Source organism: Budorcas taxicolor, chromosome 9 (genome assembly GCF_023091745.1).
Source record: "Budorcas taxicolor isolate Tak-1 chromosome 9, Takin1.1, whole genome shotgun sequence".
Lineage (NCBI taxonomy): Eukaryota > Metazoa > Chordata > Mammalia > Artiodactyla > Bovidae > Budorcas > Budorcas taxicolor.
Genome location: NC_068918.1, coordinates 84749118 through 84770908, shown reverse-complemented (window position 1 = coordinate 84770908; position 21791 = coordinate 84749118). Strand labels below are relative to the sequence as shown.

At 39.2% G+C, this 21791-nt stretch overlaps 1 protein-coding gene across 1 annotated transcript in view; it reads right to left on the bottom strand.

Annotated features, from left to right (window-relative positions):
• The window catches only part of ARID1B (AT-rich interaction domain 1B), a 424182-nt gene that overhangs the window by 285133 nt on the left and 117258 nt on the right, over window positions 1-21791 (bottom strand). The window contains exon 3 of the mRNA XM_052645664.1: window positions 14515-14664. Within this exon, the coding sequence (XP_052501624.1) occupies window positions 14515-14664 (150 nt within the window). The remainder of the gene's footprint in view (window positions 1-14514; window positions 14665-21791) is intronic.

Sequence of the window (21791 nt, the reverse complement as noted above, 5' to 3'; positions counted from 1 at the left end):
CTAAAATCTGAAAAACCCTGAGTTAACAAATGCAAAAGCCCATATCAGTGATTTTAAAGGCTTGAAGAGCAGCCTATCTCTGGAACAAAATGTATTTTACTGTAAACAGCAATATTGATGGCAGTAAACCCTTCAGATTAAAATAGATTCAGGATCAAAACCAAGCCCCACCACATTCAGGCATCACTTGCTATATGACCTGAAGGTTATTATTAACATGATATGAGGTAATACCCATCCACCATGCTAGAGTAAAAGACACTGGAAAGCACTGGTTAGAGCTTCTGCTCTCCAGTGGCTCTCAAAGTTGGGAATGCATCAGAATTGCCTGTCAGAGTTAAATGTAGACTCCCAGGTTCCCTCCTCATCACCCTCCACACCCCAGAACCATTTTGATGTAAGAGAACTTACTTCAGTCTAGGGCCATACCACCCTGAACGCACCTGATAGTGTCTGATCTCAGAAGCAGGGTCGGGCCGGTTAGTACTTGGATGGGAGAACTTACTTGAGCAGACACTCCAGGTGATTCTGACGCAGACAATCCCTCCATCTTTTTTTTTTTCCCCACTTTTTAGAAAACCACAGCTGTACAGTTATCCAACGGATCCCCTTTACTTCAACCTCCATCCTTTCTTCACCTCCCCAAGGCTAATGCAAAGAGACATGAATACATTCCTCTCCCCTAAAGTCCAGCACTCTTGAGAAGAATCAGTCAGTGAGCCGAACCTGCTTCTGCTATCTTTACAGAAAAAAAGGTGGTCATTGCCCACATTAGCAATACAATTCTGAAAGTAATCTGATGTTTCAAACATCTACAGATAATCATCTTCCAGAATACAAATACGTGGAGCTTGTTACTCTAAGAATTTTTAAAATCAAAGAAATTAATGAAGGAAGAATTTTAATGCTACACGTGTAAGTTATGTTTTACTTTATTTTATGTACTTCAGTAAGTTGAAATGAGCTTTAAAAGACAAATGAAGACAGCTGAGAGCAGCAAAAAGCAATCCAGGAAAAACAAAAATCCTTTCCTCTCTCTAGTGTCAGAATTTAAATATCAAGGGAAAAGAACTGTATGGATAAATATAATGAGCCTCAATGCTGATTTTAACTGCAGGACCTAATCCTCAACTGCATCCCTCAGTACCAGTAGGGGAAAGCGGGGATGGGGGTGGGGTCCTCAGAGAGAAGTTGTTGAAGGGGCACCTAGAGACTCACATCAGGTGTGAGTGTTGGCTCCACCTAGAGTCCCCACCTACCTAGGAGAGGCTTCCTCCTCCCCGTGCTGGCCAAGTCTGGGTAACCAGGATAAAGAGTTAGACAATAGGTCCCCAGTGCACCTAAGGTTAAGGCATCCAGTCCAACCCCACAGCACCATCTCTACTGGGGATGGAAACAGAGACAGGGGAAGAGGGAGGGAGAAAAAAGTGAGGGAAGAACGTAGAAAGCTCACCCCCTATTACAGCTACATTAGAAACAGGGAATGATGTGGAGCTTAAATGATTTTTAGACCAAATCCTGCTCTTGGGATTGATATTTTTCCTCAGCTTTTAATAAAACATATCTTAAACAATATAAGATTTTCCTCTTTTATCACCACAGCAGACACTCACAGACAGCAGATCTGATCTTCTGCCCATTTCTAGGCAAGCCTGATATTCTGATGAGCAGCTGCTGGACAGCATGGAGCAGAGCCTAAACCACAACCAGGCTGTACACAGGCTCCAGGTCTGCCTGTGGCTTTCAGGTTGCTCTTTTCAGGAGGAAGCCTCCAATCACCTTTCTAAAAGTAAATTAAGTATTGAAAATATTGCTATTACCATATAACTCCTCATTGGCTTTATTTTCCTTTAATTCTGGTATTTGAAAGGAAAAAAAAAAACTTTTTTCTTAAATATTTTAAACATGACCATGAATAGCATTATCAAATTATAATCTAACACAGAGTCACAGTTATAATCCAAAGCATAAAAAAATAATAACTATTCAAAGTTTTCCATCAAAGAGCCAAAAATGCTTTATTACTGGAAACAATCAGTATTAAATATATGAATTTTTCTCTTCCTTTTCTCCACTTCTAATAAAAGCAAAGACCCAGGCAGGCACAGCTGCATAGGCTAACCCTGATTTTTATAGCAAAACATTCATATCAAATTCTAGTATTATCAAAATGCTTTTCTTCATTCTCCAGTAGTTTTTTCTATTTGTTCATTTAAGAAGCTTTCAGGAATAACAAGAACCAAATCAAAACACAAACACAAATATACACAGGGAACTGGCCATTCTACATGAATCCAAACTTTGACGGCAGCAAATTATATCTACAGTATATTCAAAATCAGTGCTGAATTTTTAATATACTGTCCTGTCTCCCAAGGGAGAAAAAAGTAAGATAGAGAGGAAAAGTCATGTTCTCATTCCCATCTTCCTAAGCTCTGACCACCCCAGCCAAGAGAGCCAAGCAGGCTGCTGGTTCCAGCAACCTGAGCACCACCTGAGCCCTCAGAGTGGCTCCAACCCGAGTACAGAAGCAGTTACACAGGTGGTTACCCAAGCCAACAAGCAGAAATCAAGTCTAGGAGTGGGCGTTGTTCAGACCTGAAAGTAACTTAAAAGTTTTCTCCTCAGATGCTCCAAGTTCTTCAAACATAAAAGGAAATACCCAGCCCTGGTTCAAAGCCTGACAACTAACTACAAGCAAGGTCAGCAAGAGGGAAAGTCCCATGCAAAGGAAACTCAAGGCTTCACTAGCAATCTCCTTTAAAGCAAGGAGTGTCTTCATCAATCAACATTCTGAAAGTTTTTATTATCAAGTTAATTAAAAGACTCCTGTGTTAATATCTAAATGCTAGGCAATTATTGGCAGCAAACTAAATGTCCTTATCTTTGCTCTGACAACAAAATCTTATAAAGCAAATGATATGAGCACTTCTGTAACTTAATATAGGTCTTCTATGCTTCTCTCCAAAAGCTGTAGAACAGAAGTGGCTTATAAATGAACAATTTGTTTTATAAATAATAAGAACCAAAGATTAGGGTAAGTAATAAGCAATAATAATAAAGAAATGTTTATGCCACAATGGATCAATGTCAATATGCTAATTAACATTTGAGCTCCTTCAGAGACTTCAATGGCAAGTTATTAATTCTGAAGTATGCTACCCTCATGTCCAATACTATCACCTTTTTCCAAAACAATGCCCATTTGCCAAACACTTTGTTTACTGCATCAGCTTTTGAAAAATTCTGTCCACAAAAATGTCCAAACAAAGCAGTATTTTAGAAACTATAAACACTTGTTTCTACCTATGCACATACAGACTTCAGACTTCCACTTAACTATTTATTGAGTGATCCACTATTACAAGTAAATTGCTGAGCTAGAACTATTTTGTTTTAAAAAGTTATTGAACAGTAACTTTTTATTTCATTCTTAATCACTGAGAAAAAACAATGAAAGGCACCAATCCCAAGCTAATTAATATGTTCCTTCTAATTGACCTTGATACTGAAACCAATCTCAGAGTCTTGTTCAGTATCACTTCAGGATTGGGCAATATCTCTGTTCTCACTAACAAAGAATTAGTCCTACCCTAAAATCATTTCTTCTCTCACCAGCAAACTCTTACTCATTCTTCCAGACCTCCTCTGAGACACGTAGTATCACACCATACCTTGAAAACACACTTCTCCCACTGTGCTATCATCTGCCTGTGTTGACCTTTCATTCAACTGGGATTTCATTCCTTCACTTCAAACACAATGTCTTATTAATCACTGGATTCCCAGCATATGGAACATTCCCAAGCAAAAAGGGATTCAATATATAGTTTATGTTTTCCTTTTTCTGTCTTCTGCAACTTTTCCAGTAAGCCTGAGGTTTAAAAAAATATTAAAAAGATAAAAGCTGTACCTTGAGAAGTACACATTCATAGTATACCCAGTATTTCTCTCAAGAATCTGAGATAATTCCATTAGTTGGAAAAAACTATACCTAAAAAGGTAAAGTTTGAAATTCTCTCACTGCTTTAACCTAGTCTTTTTTTTTTTTTAAGATCCTGACACATCCTCTTTAAGTAAACTGAAACTTAATCTGAATGGAGTTACCTCCTACAAACCTTCTATAAGGAAAGAAAGACTTTTCCCGGCTATGGAAACAACAGAGTAGTTTAAAGCCATGGAAACAGTGTTCTGCAGGACGCCAACTGTCACGGTCCTGGAAGCTGAGCTAAGTCGGCACAAGACCACTGTGAGAGGAAAGGGTATTGACAGACAGTCTAGTTTCCATCCCAGGCGACTCCTTTCACATTACAGATCCTGGAACACTGCCTTCGACACCTAGCAGCTGCTTCCATTAAGAGCAGCGGGTAGAAGGTCTGGGAGAAACTTGTGCCACAATAAAAACATGACCTCTTCTTCAGCATCTCACAAGAGGAGATCTAAGGTAGAACTTGAGTTAGAGGTAGGAGGGAAAAGATGAGTCTATAGGCACAAGGAGGAGACAGGAAGGTAATGAAAGTTTGCCAGGACGGAACGGAGAACCAGGAAACAAACCTACACATGAACTTTGGAGTTGTTGTTTAGTCCAACTTGTGTCCAACTCTTTGCAACCCCATGAACTGTAGCCTGTCTGGCTCCTCTGTTTTAGGATTTTATTATGAACCCAAAATGATAAAATGGAAACTTAAAACAACAACAAAAGTTAAAATTTATGACACTATAATTTTCTCTACTATACCAAATTATTAAATCTTGGGTAAAGCAGTTTGAGGAAGTAAGCTAAGATAAAAAAAAATGCTTCCAAATGCATGAAACTTCTTCAAATAGCTATTCTTTTTTTAAAGACTCAAAAATTAACACCTTTTGAAAGAAAGAAACACCATGATGTTGAGTAAATAAAATGTTTGATGGCAAATGGACAGTGCATTTATTGGTTAATCTCTTTGTCGACCACAGGAAGAATAAAGCCTATTCTTATTGATTTTTTACTGTGGTGTATATTTACAAGCTTAGAGGCCTCCACACTTTGGGGTAACACATTTTTTCTGTTCAACAACTTACTATTCTTACTTATTGATTTTTACTGTGGTGTGTATTTTATTCACAAACTTAGAGGCCTCCACACTTTGGGGTAACACATTTTTTCTGTTCAACAACTCTGCTGAGCATGTTATTTTAAATGTTCAATATTTTAATTTTACATAATCACGGCTGTATGGTAAAAAATCCCATCAACTGAAACTTTGTTCACAATTTTGAGCTGTTTGTGCAATATAACTATATCACTGTCACTTGTATCTGTGAAGTTCATGGTTATTATATAGATTCAAGCCTCTGACTATTTTACAAGTCTTCTAATGTAGACAAATCTGAGCATTTACATAGGAAAAACAATATTTTATTATAAACTTTCTGTCTTTTCTATTACATGAATGGCATTATACTGATGTTTACTGAAATTCTGGATATAGGAAACTCATATCATGTATACATTTTATTTCAGAAAAAAATGAGGGAGCCCAAGTTATCTGTAATGATAAGATTTCAAGGGGGGCAGTTAGTTGTCACAAGGATAAGGAAATGCAATGAAATTTAAGGGTGTAAGGTAAGAATGCTAGATTGTCCCATGATGTATAAGAGAGACTGATCCAACAGATTATTGCACCGCATCCCACTTTCATTTCCAAAGTCCCAGCATTCATTTAGATATAAAACAACACAAAAAGCTATTTGTCTAAGCCTAGAACCCAACTCCATTCTGCATATAAGAACAAAGTATTGTTAAAACAACTTTATATTCAATTTTCCAGGAATAAAACTACCCTCATGTACATCGAGGGAAGATTATATTTTATTTCAGATTGACTTTGACCAAGAGCTGCTCTCGATCTTAGAAGACGGTATCTCCATTGACAACCCTAGCTTGACATCCAGGAGGCTGATGCCACACACGTCTATCAGCCTCACAGTACGGCTGCCAGGTCCACACTGATACCACGCATACATGCAAACATTAATTTCACAAGTCTTCAGTGCAGTCATATACAAGCATCTAGTTAAATATATAATATTTTATTACATACTACTTTCTCTTTTCCATACCAGTTAGTGCATTTTTCTGACTTGTTTAAAATTTTGTGTAGTAACAGAGGTTCCATGAATTTTGTGTAGGTAACATATTCTTTATTTTTTTATAACATATTCTTTATATTTTGAAGGAAAAAGGAGGCAGTAGGAAAGTTTCATTTTGGTGAAGGATAGGGACGCCTGGTGTGCTACAGTCCAGGGTGTCACAAAGAGTCGGACACAACTGAGCAACTGAACAACAACAACAGATTAATCTGTTCTAAATTACTTATTAAATTGCATATTTATATAGTTTTAAATTGTATAAAAGACATCGAGTGAAAAAAGTTGGCTTAAAGCTCAACATTCAGAAAACGAAGATCATGGCATCTGGTCCCATCACTTCATGGGAAATAGATGGGGAAATAGTGCAAAGTGTCAGATTTTATTTTGGGGGGCTCCAAAATCACTGCAGATGGTGACTGCAGCCATGAAATTAAAAGATGCTTACTCCTTGGAAGGAAAGTTATGACCAACCTAGATAGTATATTCAAAAGCAGAGACATTACTTTGCCGACTAAGGTCCGTCTAGTCAAGGCTATGGTTTTTCCAGTGGTCATGTATGGATGTGAGAGTTGGACTGTGAAGAAGGCTGAGCGCCGAAGAATTGATGCTTTTGAACTGTGGTGTTGGAGAAGACACTTCAGGTTCCCTTGGACTGCAAGGAGATCCAACCAGTCCATTCTGAAGGAGATCAACCCTGGGATTTCTTTGGAAGGAATGATGCTGAAGCTGAAACTCCAGTACTTTGGCCACCTCATGCGAAGAGTTGACTCATTGGAAAAGACTCTGATGCTGGGAGAGATTGGGGGCAGGAGAAGAAGGGGATGACAGAGGATGAGATGGCTGGATGGCATCACTGACTCGATGGATGTGAGTCTGAGTGAACTCCGGGAGTTGGTGATGGACAGGGAGGCCTGGCATGCTGCGATTCATGGAGTCGCAGAGAGTCGGACCCAACTGAGCGACTGAACTGAACTGAAAAGACATCAAATAAACAACTAGAAAACAAAAAGAGTACCAGTTCCAGCAGTGTGGCAGACTGGCTACTATAAACGTCTATAATTGAAATATCGAAAACAATGGGAAACATTCCTTTTTCAATGGATCACAAACCGGAAATGAGTGTGAGTGAAACCAAGGAAACATAAAGTAAACCAAGAACATGGAAAGTAAGACAGCAATAGAAGCTGAATTCTGTTATAGATTTTAACTTTCCATCTGATGACTATACAGGCAACAGAGGAAAGGAGGAATCTAGGGCCGCCAAAAAGGAGCAAAATATGAGACGATACCTCTCAAATAAACGAGGGACTAAGAAGGGCTATATCCATCATGTAAGAGCATTCACTAAAGAGAAAAGAAAAATACCTGTCTTGAACTTGATACTGAGAGGTAGGAAGAATTTTTAAATGACTCCTTTGAGAATTAGCAACCACAGGCTAACCATGACCAGAGTTTCTGGTCAAAATTAACACTTAATGGTGCACTCTATAAAACCTCAAGAAGAGAATTCCATTTAAAATGGCCCCAGAGGCCATACGACCTGAACCCACCGATCAATCTTAACACCATTTGTTGTAGGACAACAGAATATTAGGGTGTATATCTCCTGATGTAATACTCTCACGGCATCACCTATGAAGTATTCAAATAATATTGGTCAGTAATGATGTGTAACACGCCACCCCAAACTTAGTGGCCTAAAGACAGCAGCATGTATTAGTCTCACAGATTCTGTGGGTGAGTAATCTGGACAGAGTCCAAAAAGGGAAGGTCTATCTTCATCATAATGGCTCTACACCTCAGCTGGAAGACAGCTGATGGTCACCAGACTGCCTGGGGCTAGAACCACTGGAGGCTCTTTCTCTCAAAAGGAGGGTCCTGGACCCGTCCACTAAACAGAAGCAGGACCTAAATACTGAGGACGTGATTTACAATAATCACAAATAAAAATGTTTAACTTCAAGCCTGCGGATCTAGCTTGCAATTTATAGGAAACAGAGGGGCTGGATGAACAAATTAAGCCACGTCAAGGGAAAACATCCAGACAAAGCCATTTCATAGGAAAACCGACCCAAGTTTTTATCAACATGTCAAGGGGATGAATGGGAGTGGGGTAAGACAGAACTGATCCAGATAAAACGATGTAAGGATCAAATCAATGCATTAACAGTTGCTTGAATCTGGCTTGAAACGAATGAACTTTAAAGGCATTGTGATGACAATTGGGGATATCTGAATATGGCTAGGCTTAGTACATGAAGGAACTTATGCTGGCATGTGAGTGTTCATTCCATCATTCTGTTTATCAGTCTACTAAGATCTCTTTATATAATAAAACTTTAGAAAATAAAATACGAAATATGATTCCTAATGACTAGTGTCCACAAGCAACTGGCAAAAGCATACACCAATCCTTCTGAGGGAATAAAACAGAAACCTAAGTCTCAATAAAAATCTTTAAAAAATGAACGAAGGGAAGTGAGAAAATTCTTAGAACTAAAAGAGAATAAAAATAATGCATAACAAAATTTGAGAGACTTAGCCAAAGGAATACTTAAGAGGAAATTTTTTAGTCTTCTGTTTGGCTTCATCAGCCAAAAAGTAAGACATAGTCAAAGTAAAGCACAGAATTTAATTAAACTTATAAAAAAGAGACTAGTAAAAATCCAGAAAATTCTTAAAATCACGCTACGGGAACATGTGTAGGTACTCTCATACATCAATGGTTGGAGTATAAATTGGTACAACCCTTGAGAGGAACAATCTAGCAAAATTACAACCACATGTACCCATTGACACAGCCAGGAATTTATCTGACAGATACACGTGAACATTTACGAACTAACACAAATACAAAGCATCATGGCAGAGTTGTTTGACTGCAAGTAACTAAAAATAACCTAAATGCCCATTGAAAGAGAACTGGTTAAATACATTATGATATGTCCATAAAATGGAATGAAGCTATAAAAAGGAATGGAGGATGGCTTTACTGCTCCTTTATAAAGATCATAGAAAATATATTTAAGTGGGTGGGGAAGGGGGGTGATAAAGAACAGAAGAATGTTTATAGTATACTATGGTGTACTACCATTTGTGTGAAAATAGAGCTAACAATTAAAATATGGTATTTTGCTTCCTTGTAAGGAAACTAAAGAAACATAATAAAGTGGTTATCTAGCAAAGGGTAAGCTTGCTGGTGAGCTAGGTAAGAGGAATTGTGTTGGGAGACTCAGATCTGTATCGTTTCCTTGTACTTTTTAATTTTAGACACATGGGAATGTATTGATTATTCAGAATATTACACATAAGAAAATGTTAAAAAAAAACAAAGATAGGTACCTTAATCGAACTCTGAAATTAACTTTTACATCTTTCACATTAACAAAAGACACAAAGTAATACTTTCTGATGATCTCCTAGTTCAAAAATCAACAGACTATGCATTGCAGCCAAAGATGGAGAAGCTCTATACAGTCAACAAAAACAAGACCGGGAGCTGACTGTGGCTCAGATCACGAACTCCTTATTGCCAAATTCAGACGTAAACTGAAGAAAGTAGAGAAAACCGCTAGACCATTCAGGTATGACCTAAATCAAATCCCTTATGATTATACAGTGGAAGTGAGAAATAGACTTAACGGTCTAGATCTGATAGATAGAGTGCCTGATGAACTATGGAATGAGGCTCGTGACATTGTACAGGAGACAGGGATCAAGACCATCCCCATGGAAAAGAAATGCAAAAAAGCAAAATGGCTGTCTGGGGAGGCCTTACAAATGGCTGTGAAAAGAAGAGAGGCGAAAAGCAAAGGAGAAAAGGAAAGATATAAGCATCTGAATGCAGAGTTCCAAAGAATAGCAAGGAGAGATAAGACAGCCTTCTTCAGCGATCAATGCAAAGAAATAGAGGAAAACAACAGAATGGGAAAGACTAGAGATCTCTTGAAGAAAATTAGAGATACCAAGGGAACATTTCATGCAAAGATGGGCTCGATAAAGGACAGAAATGGTATGGACCTAACAGAAGCAGAAGATATTAAGAAGAGGTGGAAAGAATACACGGAAGAACTGTACAAAAAAGATCTTCACAACCCAGATAATCATGATGATGTGATCACTCATCTAGAGCCAGACATCTTGGAATGTGAAGTCAAGTGGGCCTTAGAAAGCATCACTACGAACAAAGCTAGTGGAGGTGATGGAATCCCAGTTGAGCTGTTTCAAATCCTGAAAGATGATGCTGTGAAAGTGCTGCACTCAATATGCCAGCAAATTTGGAAAACTCAGCAGTGGCCACAGGACTGGAAAAGGTCAGTTTTCATTCCAATCCCAAAGAAAGGCAATGCCAAAGAATGCTCAGACTACTGCACAATTGCACTCATCTCACATGCTAGTAAAGTAATGCTCAAAATTCTCCAAGCCAGGCTTCAGCAATACACGAACCGTGAATTCCCTGATGTTCAAGCTGGTTTTAGAAAAGGCAGAGGAACCAGAGATCAAATTGCCAACATCCGCTGGATGATTGAAAATGCAAGAGAGTTCCAGAAAAACATCTATTTCTGCTTTCTTGACTATGCCAAAGCCTTTGATGGTGTGGATCACCACAAATTGTGGACAATTCTAAAAGAGATGGGAATACCAGACCACCTAACCTGCCTCTTGAGGAATTTGTATGCAGGTCAGGAAGAAACAGTTAGAACTGGAGATGGAACAACAGACTGGTTCCAAATAGGCAAAGGAGTACATCAAGGCTGTATATTGTCAGCCTGCTTATTTAACTTCTATGCAGAGTACATCATGAGAAACGCTGGACTGGAAGAAGCACAAGCTGGAATCAAGATTGCTGGGAGAAATATCAATAACCTCAGATATACAGATGACACCACCCTTATGGCAGAAAGTGAAGAGGGAACTAAAAAGCCTCTTGATGAAAGTGAAAGAGGAGAGTGAAAAAGTTGGCTTAAAGCTCAACATTCAGAAAACGAAGATCATGGCATCTGGTCCCATCACTTCATAGGAAATAGATGGGGAAACAGTAGCAACAGTGTCAGACTTTATTTTTTTGGGCTCCAAAATCACTGCAGATGGTGACTGCAGCCATGAAATTAAAAGATGCTTACTCCTTGGAAGAAAAGTTATGACCAACCTAGATAGCATATTCAAAAGCAGAGACATTACTTTGCCGACTAAGGTCCGTCTAGTCAAGGCTACGGTTTTTCCTGTGGTCATGTATGGATGTGAAAGTTGGACTGTGAAGAAGGCTGAGCGCCGAAGAATTGATGCTTTTGAACTGTGGTGTTGGAGAAGACTCTTGAGGTCCCTTGGACTGCAAGGAGATCCAACCAGTCCATTCTGAAGGAGATCAACCCTGGGATTTCTTTGGAAGGAATGATGCTAAAGCTGAAGCTCCAGTACTTTGGCCACCTCATGCGAAGAGTTGACTCATTGGAAAAGACTGATGCTGGGAGAGATTGGGGGCAGGAGAAGAAGGGGATGACAGAGGATGAGATGGCTGGATGGCATCACTGACTCGATGGACGTGAGTCTGAGTGAGCTCCGGGAGTTGGTGATGGACAGGGAAGCCTGGCATGCTGCGATTCATGGGGTCGCAAAGAGTCGTACACGACTGAGCGACTGAACTGAACTGAACTGATGCATGCAATGTCTAGAAAGAAAAGGAAAGTCTACAGGAAGGAATGTTCTGTCTGTCATGAAACACTGGCTTCTTAAATCAAAACAGTTGAGTTTCTTCATTTTTTAAATGTGAACTCAGTATTAAAAATTCTTATTAAAAGTCAGATTGATTTGAAGATATTCTAGTGGTTATTTTTACTTTGTTTTGGAATAGATTCGGGGGAGGTTGTTATTCCAGTTTTGAGGTACTAACTATATGGAAAATGCTAGATGTCATTTCCGAGATAAACTTCCCAATATATATAAATATCTAATTCCCTAAAAATCAAAACTGTTCCTGTATAACCAGGCCCTCTGATTAGGGTCCCTAAATATCTCTGATTTCCACTTCTTTGTCCCAAAAGAGTTTATAGAAACTTAAAAAATATTTAGATATTCTATAGTGAAAAGAAGAAAAAAATTCCAATATACTTTGGGAAATAATTGACTTTCCTCAGAATATACCAAAAAAAGAAAGTATTTACATCAAGTCATTTTTATACAGTACTTCCTGACATATGGAGAAGGAAATGGCAACCCATTCCAGTATCCTTGCCTGGAGAATCCAATGGACAGAGGAGCCTGGTAGGCTACAGTCCGCGGGGTCGCAAAGAGTCAGACACGGCTGAGCGACTTCACTTCACTTCCTGACATATAGTTTATTGTATTCAAGTTAATGAAACAATGGTAGTATCGCTCAAAGCATAAAATAGACCTAAACTAAGCACATCTGAATAGTACTCATAAAAATAAGATTTTACCTGTAGTATGCTTCAAATATTTAAATATAAAGGATAGTGTTAGGGAAAAGACCAGGACATCAAAAGAGTGTCTAACAGGCTTTTTAACGGCGAAGCGCTCCCGGGCGGGGCTCCCGGACCCGAGCGAGGCAGGCCAAGGAAGTCCGCTCCGGGACCGTGTTGGGGGTGGTGTTTATACGTTCGTTGCGAGGGATGGTCAGGCTAGATGGACAGGGGTCCGGATAGGTTCCCAGGCCGAGGCGTCGCAGGCTGACAGGTCCTTCTACATGGCTGGGTGGGGCAGCTTTAGCTGGTGAAGTGTGCTGTCATCGGTCCCCAGGATCTGGGAGGCTCCTTCTGTTAGGGACATCCCCCGCCAGCAGGAGGGAGAGGAGGGGCAGCCCATCATGGCCCCCAGGGTCCGGCCTTACAGATATTAAATAACTAATTGCCATGTGGAAGAAGTCATCAGTGAATGCTTCATCAAGGAAGTAAATTTTGAACTTGGTTTTGGAAGGAAATGACAAGCACTCAGAATCCTTAACCAATTTGGTTGTACAATCAGATTCATTCTAGCACAATGAAGTAAAATGACTAATGCAGTATCTCTGTTGAGTCCTTCTTAAACTTTGATAACTTGACAAAACATTGTGCCTACAGAGAAGTTCAACAAGGCTCTGAAAGCCCATGAAAAAATCTTTAACTTTATATATTATAAACCCAGATACCAGAGCTCACTTAAAAAGAAATGGTATTATAAGGTTATTTAATTTTCCTGATTTTAATAAAAGAACAGACTAAATAACTTTGAAATAGTGTACATTCCTACATCTATAAATTGCTTTAAATTTTGCAAATACATATGCAAAACACAAGATTCTATAGCCTCTTCAGTCTCAGCTGTTACACTGTTTTGTTTAAAGCTATAAACTCTTTTTGGAACTCTTAAAAAAAAATCACATGGAAAAAGCCTACAAAGTATCCAATAAAATACTTAAGAAATCAGCTGAATTTGTTAAAATTAAGCTTCATATATTTATATATTTTGCCTAGCATCAGCAATCACCCCAAGCTGTCTAGGAATCATTTTGAAGACTGAACAGTCAGTGCCACTGTCTTCCCCATCTTCATCACCCCCACCCACAAAAAAGAAAGAAGAGAGGAAAACACAAAATGCAAAGTTACAATTTGATGCTTATGACTGAAAGTGCTATGAAAGTTCTATTTGAATTCAGAGTACAGGTCCTGAGTTCATGATGCCTTTTAATATCATCGGTGACAATCTCTAAAACAAGATCAAACTGAATCACTGAATCACTGTACCCAAAGCATGTGTACTATTTTTCAACAAATCATGTAAGCTGAAATATGCAGCCCAATAACCTCAAAGAGTATTTAATGAGGCTAATTTAAACTAGAAACTGTTTAACATACTCAAAGTACATGATTCCCTTTGGTATTTTAATATATTGTAATTGAAGTGATTATCTGTTTATAAACTAGTTTAGGAAGAATAATACTGCCAAAGGCAACAATGTTTTTGATACAGTAGCACTTACCATTAAAACAAATCAAAAGAAAGCTCAAGATAAAACACCATGTATGTGCCAACTAGCAAGATTAAATGATCAATAAAACCATTTTCCTCAATAAGCCTCAACAAAGTGACAGAGTACTTTCTTGTAAGATTCGGAATACACATGACAAAGAACATGTAATGACTGACATTTTCTGCTGTCACTAACCAGTAATGTAAGAAGCTATTAAGCTTACTTATTCTTCCCACCCTTCAATCTCCAACATCCATTCATAAACAAACAGTTTAGGATATAGTTCTACATTTTCTCAAAACTTCATTTTTCCCCACTGAGAACAGAAATTCTCTAAATGGGACAGGAAGATGTCTCAGAACCCAGGGTGGCCTTTGAACACAGGACAGAGGCCTGGGGACAAGGAATGTGCTCACCTGCTGCGGCTGGTACCTCTGCTGGGACTGGGAGGGCAGATATGGCGCCTGCGGGGGAAGGTGCGGAGGCTGCGGCTGCTGGTTGTAGTAAGGCTGTTGGCCCTGCTGGCAGTAACCACTCACACCCTGCTGTCCGTACTGAGGTGGCATCTGTCAAGAGTCAAGACGGGCAAGTGAGAGAAAGTCTAAACATGCAATTCAATAAAATCAAATATGGTTTCGATTCAGCAATGTGAAGTGGGTTCTTTGCTACGCAACTGAATTCAAATTTTTAACATTCTCTCCATTAGATTAATCAGCCTACTGCCTTCTCCTCACATACTATCAATGAAGACAAAAGATAATTTAACTCTGCTTTAAAAAATACTTTATCAGATATCAAATACTGATAATTTCACAAAAATCCAGAGGGGGTAAAAAGCTCCAAATACTGACATCAAAAAAATTGCTTCTGCCAAGAAAGTCAGAGAAAGATTATACTAATCCATTCTTATGCAATACACAAATGAAAATGAACTCCAGTTCAAGATCCCTTACTAATATTTTGTAGGATGCTTGTGATTTGGGTACACATTTGTTTCAAGGAAGGTCAGAATGCCTCAATTACATTTTAGCAAATACCAGGTATATTAGCAACTCCATTTACTATTTTTGCTAAAAAGAAGCAACACTGCTTTACAATAAAATGAAACTATTTAGAAAACGATACTATGTATATCAAACAATGTAACTATCAATATGAGAAAGATATTCATAGCTATATAAGAATAGTATTTTCCTAGTTGATAAACAGTCAATGATGTAAAGTGTCAAAGTGTTAGTTACTCAGTTGTATCTGACTCTTTGTGACCCCATGGACTATAGACCTCCAGGCTCCTATGTCCATGGAGTTTTCCAGGCAAGAATACTGGAGTGGGTTGCAATTCCCTTCTCCAGGGGATCTTCCCTACCCAGGGATGGAATAATTCTTTTCCATCTGAGCTACCAGGGAAGCACTTAGCTGGATTACCCAAGATATGGACAGAATGACCTAAAATGGTTCTTCTCCATTTCTAGTTACATGAATCTAAAAAATATTGAAACTGTTCAAAGAAAAGTTCTTCCTCATGCAATAAATACACCATTGATGATATTTTCTGATGTTCTATCAAATCAGAAATCTATCGACACATTTTTTTCCCTAACTGAGAGAAAGAATAGGAGAGGAAAAGAAAAACAAGATATCAAAAAGGCAAAAAGCACTCCTGGGACGAGAATAGTGAAGTCACTGTTAATACCACAATATAGTTCATTTGAGAAATACAAGAACTTCAACCTCATAAGCCTATATACTTCTAAGAATTAAGTCATCAGTTCCAGATATACACTTAAAAAACAAATTGACTACAGAATATTGAATGAGAGGGAAAAAGAGTAAGGAATACATTAAACACTTTGCCTCTAAGACCAATTAGCACAGTAATTTTTAACATGTACTATGAAGTAAAAAGAAAAAGTTGCAATAATAAAGTTCATACACCTTTTGACCTGATCTAGATTATTTTCAAACTTCTAGCAATGGTGACAAAACATTTGGCCACAACGACTTACAAATGCTTCTCATCACACAGATCCTAAGTTACTAGAACAGACAAGTTTGTATTTAAAACCATTCAACAGCACAGTTGAATTCTTTGCTTTTATTTATTTTACAGCTTGATGTCTCATAATGAATGTATGTCCCTGCCATAAGCCAAGCCAAAGAATTTCCATAAAATACAACTCCACATGCTAGAATACCATATACTACCACAACACATATCCTTTCGTTCAACACCCATATGTTTGATTTGATATCTAATACTATATTTCACACGAGCATCTTTGCAGTTTGATTTGAAGCAGTTAGGGTAACACTTTGCCAGTGTTAAAATGACTGTAAAGCTCAGTCAACACAGCCAGCAACTCCCCTATGAATTGCACTTTAATATGTTGACTTTCTGGTTTACAGAAACCCTTACACACAATATGGAAGTGTTGTTTCAGGGCAGGGGCTGGGGGTCCTCTATTTTCTAAGCAAGACAAAGAGAGGACATATTGCAGGAGTCTCCTAACACTATGAGCAGCCATGAGCTTACTACATTCTTTAACCACCTATCCCAACTCTGAAAAGCGAGGAAGCAAGGCAGATGCAGGTGAGGCAGGTAGAATGGGTGGGGATGTAAGCAATTCCCAATGGATCCGTAGCAACAATCTGCTGATTCCAATAAACGTCAGGGGGAAAACCATCAAAAGCACCTGCCTGGGAGATTTTGTTGCTCTTTTCCTCAGTTAAAAATCTACTTGTTTTCCTTTTAGATACACGGTCTCATTATGTGGTACCGACTGACTGGCATCTAACCCTCTGAGAGCCTGGATAACTTGTAACACGGTACTGGTGGGCTATAAGACCTGGGGCCTAGAGCCAAGCAACTGCATGTGGCCCACTGTCCCTGCATGGGAGCCACAACCTAAGAGAGACAACTAAAATGCTCATTTACCTACAGAATTTCTGTATTAGAAATTTATGAAACCTAAATCCAAGTCGTCCTATACCTTAGTTGTGTGAATATTATCAATCACATAATGATATCTGCCTTACATCTCCATTTGCAAAATGGGGCTCCCTCTTCTATTGATTACCATTAATATTATAACCAGCAATATTATAATTCTACCTGGAATTCTACACATATTCTATTTTTATTCATTAAACTACAAGTTGTAGAGCTATCTCTAAATACTAATTATTAACCGTTACCTTTAAAAACCAATTTCTAAACATAATACCTCAATTGTCAGGAACTAATGTCTTAATTTTTTAATAATCAATAATGTTTTTGCTTTAAATCAATTTAGATGTAGGTCTTTCAAAAATCTATTAGATGCTTTTCCAACATTTTAAACCAAACAATCATTATTCAGTTCAGTTCAGCTGCTCAGTCGTGTCCGACTCTTTGCAACCCCATGAATCACAACACACCAGGCCTCCCTGTCCATCACCAACTCCCAAAGTTCACTCAGACTCACATCCATTGAGTCCGTGATGCCATCCAGCCATCTCATCCTCTGTCGTCCCCTTCTCCTCCTGCCCCCAATCCCTCCCAGCATCAGAGTCTTTTCCAATGAGTCAACTCTTCCCATGAGGTGGCCAAAGTCCTGGAGTTTCAGCTTTAGCATCAGTCCTTCCAAAGAAATCCCAGGGCAGAGCTCCTTCAGAATGGACTGGTTGGATCTCCTTGCAGTCCAAGGGACTCTCAAGAGTCTTCTCCAACACCACAGTTCAAAAGTATCAATTCTTCAGTGCTTTGCCTTCTTCATAGTCCAACTTTCACATCCATACATGACCAATGGAAAAACCACAGCCTTGACTAGACGGAGCTTTGTTGGCAAAGTAATGTCTCTGCTTTTGAATATGCTATCTAGGTTGGTCGTAACTTTCCTTTCAAGGAGTAAGCGTCTTTTAATTTCATGGCTGCAGTCACCATCTGCATTGATTTTGGAGCCCAAAAAAATAAAGCCTGACACTGTTTCCACTGTTTCCCCATCTATTTCTAATGAAGTGACGGGACCAGATGCCGTGATCTTTGTTTTCTGAATATTGAGCTTTAAACCAACTTGTTCACTCTCCTCTTTCACTTTCATCAAGAGGCTTTTTTAGTTCCTCTTCACTTTCTGCCATAAGGGTGGTGTCATCTGCATAGCTGAGCTTATTGATATTTCTCCCGGCAATCTTGATTCCAGCTTGTGCTTCCTCCAGCCCAGCATTTCTCATGATGTTCTCTGCATATAATTTAAATAAGCAGGGTGATAATATACAGCCTTGATGTACTCCTCTTCCTATTTGGAACCAGTCTGTTGTTCCATGTCCAGTTCTAACTGTTGCTTCCTGACCTGCATATAGGTTTCTCAAGAGTCAGGTCAGGTGGTCTGGTATTCCCATCTCTTTCAGAATTTTCCACAGTTTATTGTGATCCACACAGTCAAAAGGTTTTGGCATAGTCAATAAAGCAGAAATAGATGTTTTTCTGGAACTCTCTTGCTTCTTCCATGATCCAGCGGATGTTGGCAATTTGATCTCTGGTTCCTCTGCCTTTTCTAAAATCAGCTTGAACATCTGGAAGTTCACGGTTCACATATTGCTGAAGCCTGGCTTGGAGAATTTTGAGCTTTACTTTACTAGCATGTGAGATGAGTGCAATTGTGCAGTAGTTTGAGCATTCTGTGGCATTGCCTTTCTTTGGGATTGGAATGTAAACTGACCTTTTCCAGTCCCGTGGCCACTGCTGAGTTTTCATTAAGAAACAAATTGAAGAACGGAGATGTTAAGACAATGGATGCCCCAGAGCCAACTCCAAAAATTGTCTGACCAAAGCTCAGAATAACTCTGGCCCCACACTGCTGGCTTCTCACATGCCATCAAGGCATTCAGCCACTGCTTGTCACTCTGACCTACATCTTTAACAGACTCTGCCGAGGACAGAGAAACCTACTATACTACACTGTCATGAAGGCCTGAAGGACCAGTGCATGAGGCAAGTACATTTTACTGTCTCAAGTTTTGTGAAATCAATTTTGGCTACTCTGAGTCTTTATTTATCTCTTACTTCATGAAAAAGCTGGCTTAAAGCTCAACATTCAAAAACCTAAGATCATGGTGTCCAGTCCCATCACTTCATCGCAAACAGATGGGAAATAGTGAAAGCAGTGACAGATTTTATTTTCTTGGGCTCCAAAATCACTGTGGACAATGACTGCAGCCATGAAACTAAAACATGCTTTCTCCTTGGAAGGAAAGCTCTGACAAAACTGGACAGTGTATTAAAAAGCAAGACATCACTTTGGCAACATAGGTCTGTCTAGTCAAAGCGATGGTTTTTCCAATAGTGATGTATGGATGTGAGAGCCGAACCATAAAGAACTCCGAGTGCCAAAGAATTGATGCTTTCAAACTGTGGTGCTGGGGAAGACTCTTGACAGTCCCCTGGACTATAAGGAGATCAAACCAGTCAATGCTAAAGGAAATCAACCCTGAACATTCATTGGAAGGACTGATACTTAAAGTGAAGATCCAATAGTTTGGCCACCTGATACGAAGAGCCAACTCACTGGAAAGGACGCTGATGCTGGGAAAGGTTGACAACAGGCAGAGAAGGGGATGACAGAGGATGAGATGGTTGGATGGTATCACTGACTCAATGGCATGAGTTTGAACAAATTCTGGGAGATAATGAAGGACAGGGAAGTCTGGCGTGCTGCAGTCCATGGGGTTGAAACGAGTTAGATACGACTTAGCAACTTAACAACAATGAAGATTACCAAATTATTGGATTCAAGTGAAATTTAACCAAGAGTTACTGAGTTTCAGGAAATGCGTACTGAAAATTGAGGATACAAAGCACTTCTGTCTTAGATGCCATTCCTTCCCTGACCTGCCTAAACCACCATCATTCTCATGCCATTTCTGATTCTATTTTACCAGAGGGGAGATTATTAGATTTAGTCAGTTGACCTTTGACATGTTCCTGTTTCTACTGTTTATCTTCATCACTTAACTACACACTCCTATATCCGTGGTATGCCTCTTGGAAGAGGGCCTGCCACTCAGTAAAGGGTTGTTGGATGAATAAATGAATGTTGTTCAATGGATTATTAAATAAAGTTAATATTATATAAAATTTTAAACTAAGGATGGGAAACATTGTAAAACCACAATCACTTGTACCATCCAAGCCTTTGATACACATATGCTCAACCTAATCTAACAGACAAACACCCCAAACCTCATACTAACAGCAGCGGAGTAGCCTTGACCATTACCAGTATGGCATTGCTGCTGCTGCTAAGTCGCTTCAGTCGTGTCCGACTCTGTGCGACCCCGTAGACGGCAGCCCACCAGGCTCCCCCATCCCTGGGATTCTCCAGGCAAGAACACTGGAGTGGGTTGCCATTTCCTTCTCCAATGCATGAAAGTGAAAAGTGAAAGTGAAGTCACTCAGTCGTGTCCAACTCTTTGCGACCCCATGGACTGCAGCCTACCAGGCTCCTCCGTCCATGGGATTCTACAGGCAAGAGTACTGGAGTGGGGTGCCATTGCCTTCTCCAAGTATGGCATTACCACCCAGGAAATGTACTGGATATTTATCACTAAACTAAACCAAAAGGAAATCTCCAGAAAATGCCTATGATGTCTATTTGTTATTTAAAGATAAGAAAAACAAAAATTTCTCTCATTTCTAAATAAAGAGGATTTTGAAGTGGAACATGAGTACGCGATCATGCATGCTCAGTCGTGCCTGACTCTTTGCAATCCTGTGGACTGCAGCCCGCCAGGCTCCTCTGTCTATGGGATTTTCCAGTCAAGAATATTGGAGTGGGTTGTCATTTCCTTTTCCAGCAATGTGTGCATACACAGTAACACAAAAAAGTTATCCTAATTTTCAAAGAAATGTGAATGCTTCCAAATAGTATTAGAGAGGGAAAGTATAGCTAAAAATCATTCATTTACTATAAGTATTTGTTTTAGGAAACTACTCTGATAAAGGATATGATTAATAACTTTCAAATCTCTGTATCATGTTAAATGTGCAGAATTCCAGGCTCCATTTTTCATTTTACTTTTTACCCTGAACTCTGTTCATCCTTCAAAACTGAAGAAATAATAAGGTTTATATTCTCATCCTCTTCCTTCCTAAAGAAGCTTGATAAAAGGGTCACCCCAGTAAGTTTCAAGGTGCACTTCCCTAAGACCTAGCAATTCACTTTGTAAATACATCCCCATGAAACACTCCCATGTGTCCCAATAAGGATATTACATTGGACACTATTTACAAGTGCCAGAAAGAAGACATAATCTAATTCCAGCACAGTAGGTACATGAGAAAAATAGATTTTGCTATAGTCATACATGGAATTCTAATCATAAAGCGCACATTTTAGAGGCATCAGGTAGATTTACACCATTGTGCAACCATCACAACTATCCATCTCCAGAACTTCGCCATCCCAAAATGAAATTCTATTTCCATTAAACGATAACTCCACTTGGGCTTCTCTAGTGGTTCAAACAGTAAAGAATCTGCCTGCAATGCAGAAGACCTGGGTTTGATCCCTGGGTCAGGAAATGCCCCAGAGGAGATAATGGCTGCCCACTCCAATAGTCTTACTTGGAAAATCCCATGAACAGAGAAGCCTGGCAGGCTACAGTCCACTGGGGTCACAGAGTTGGATACTACTGAGTGACTAGCACTTTCACTTTC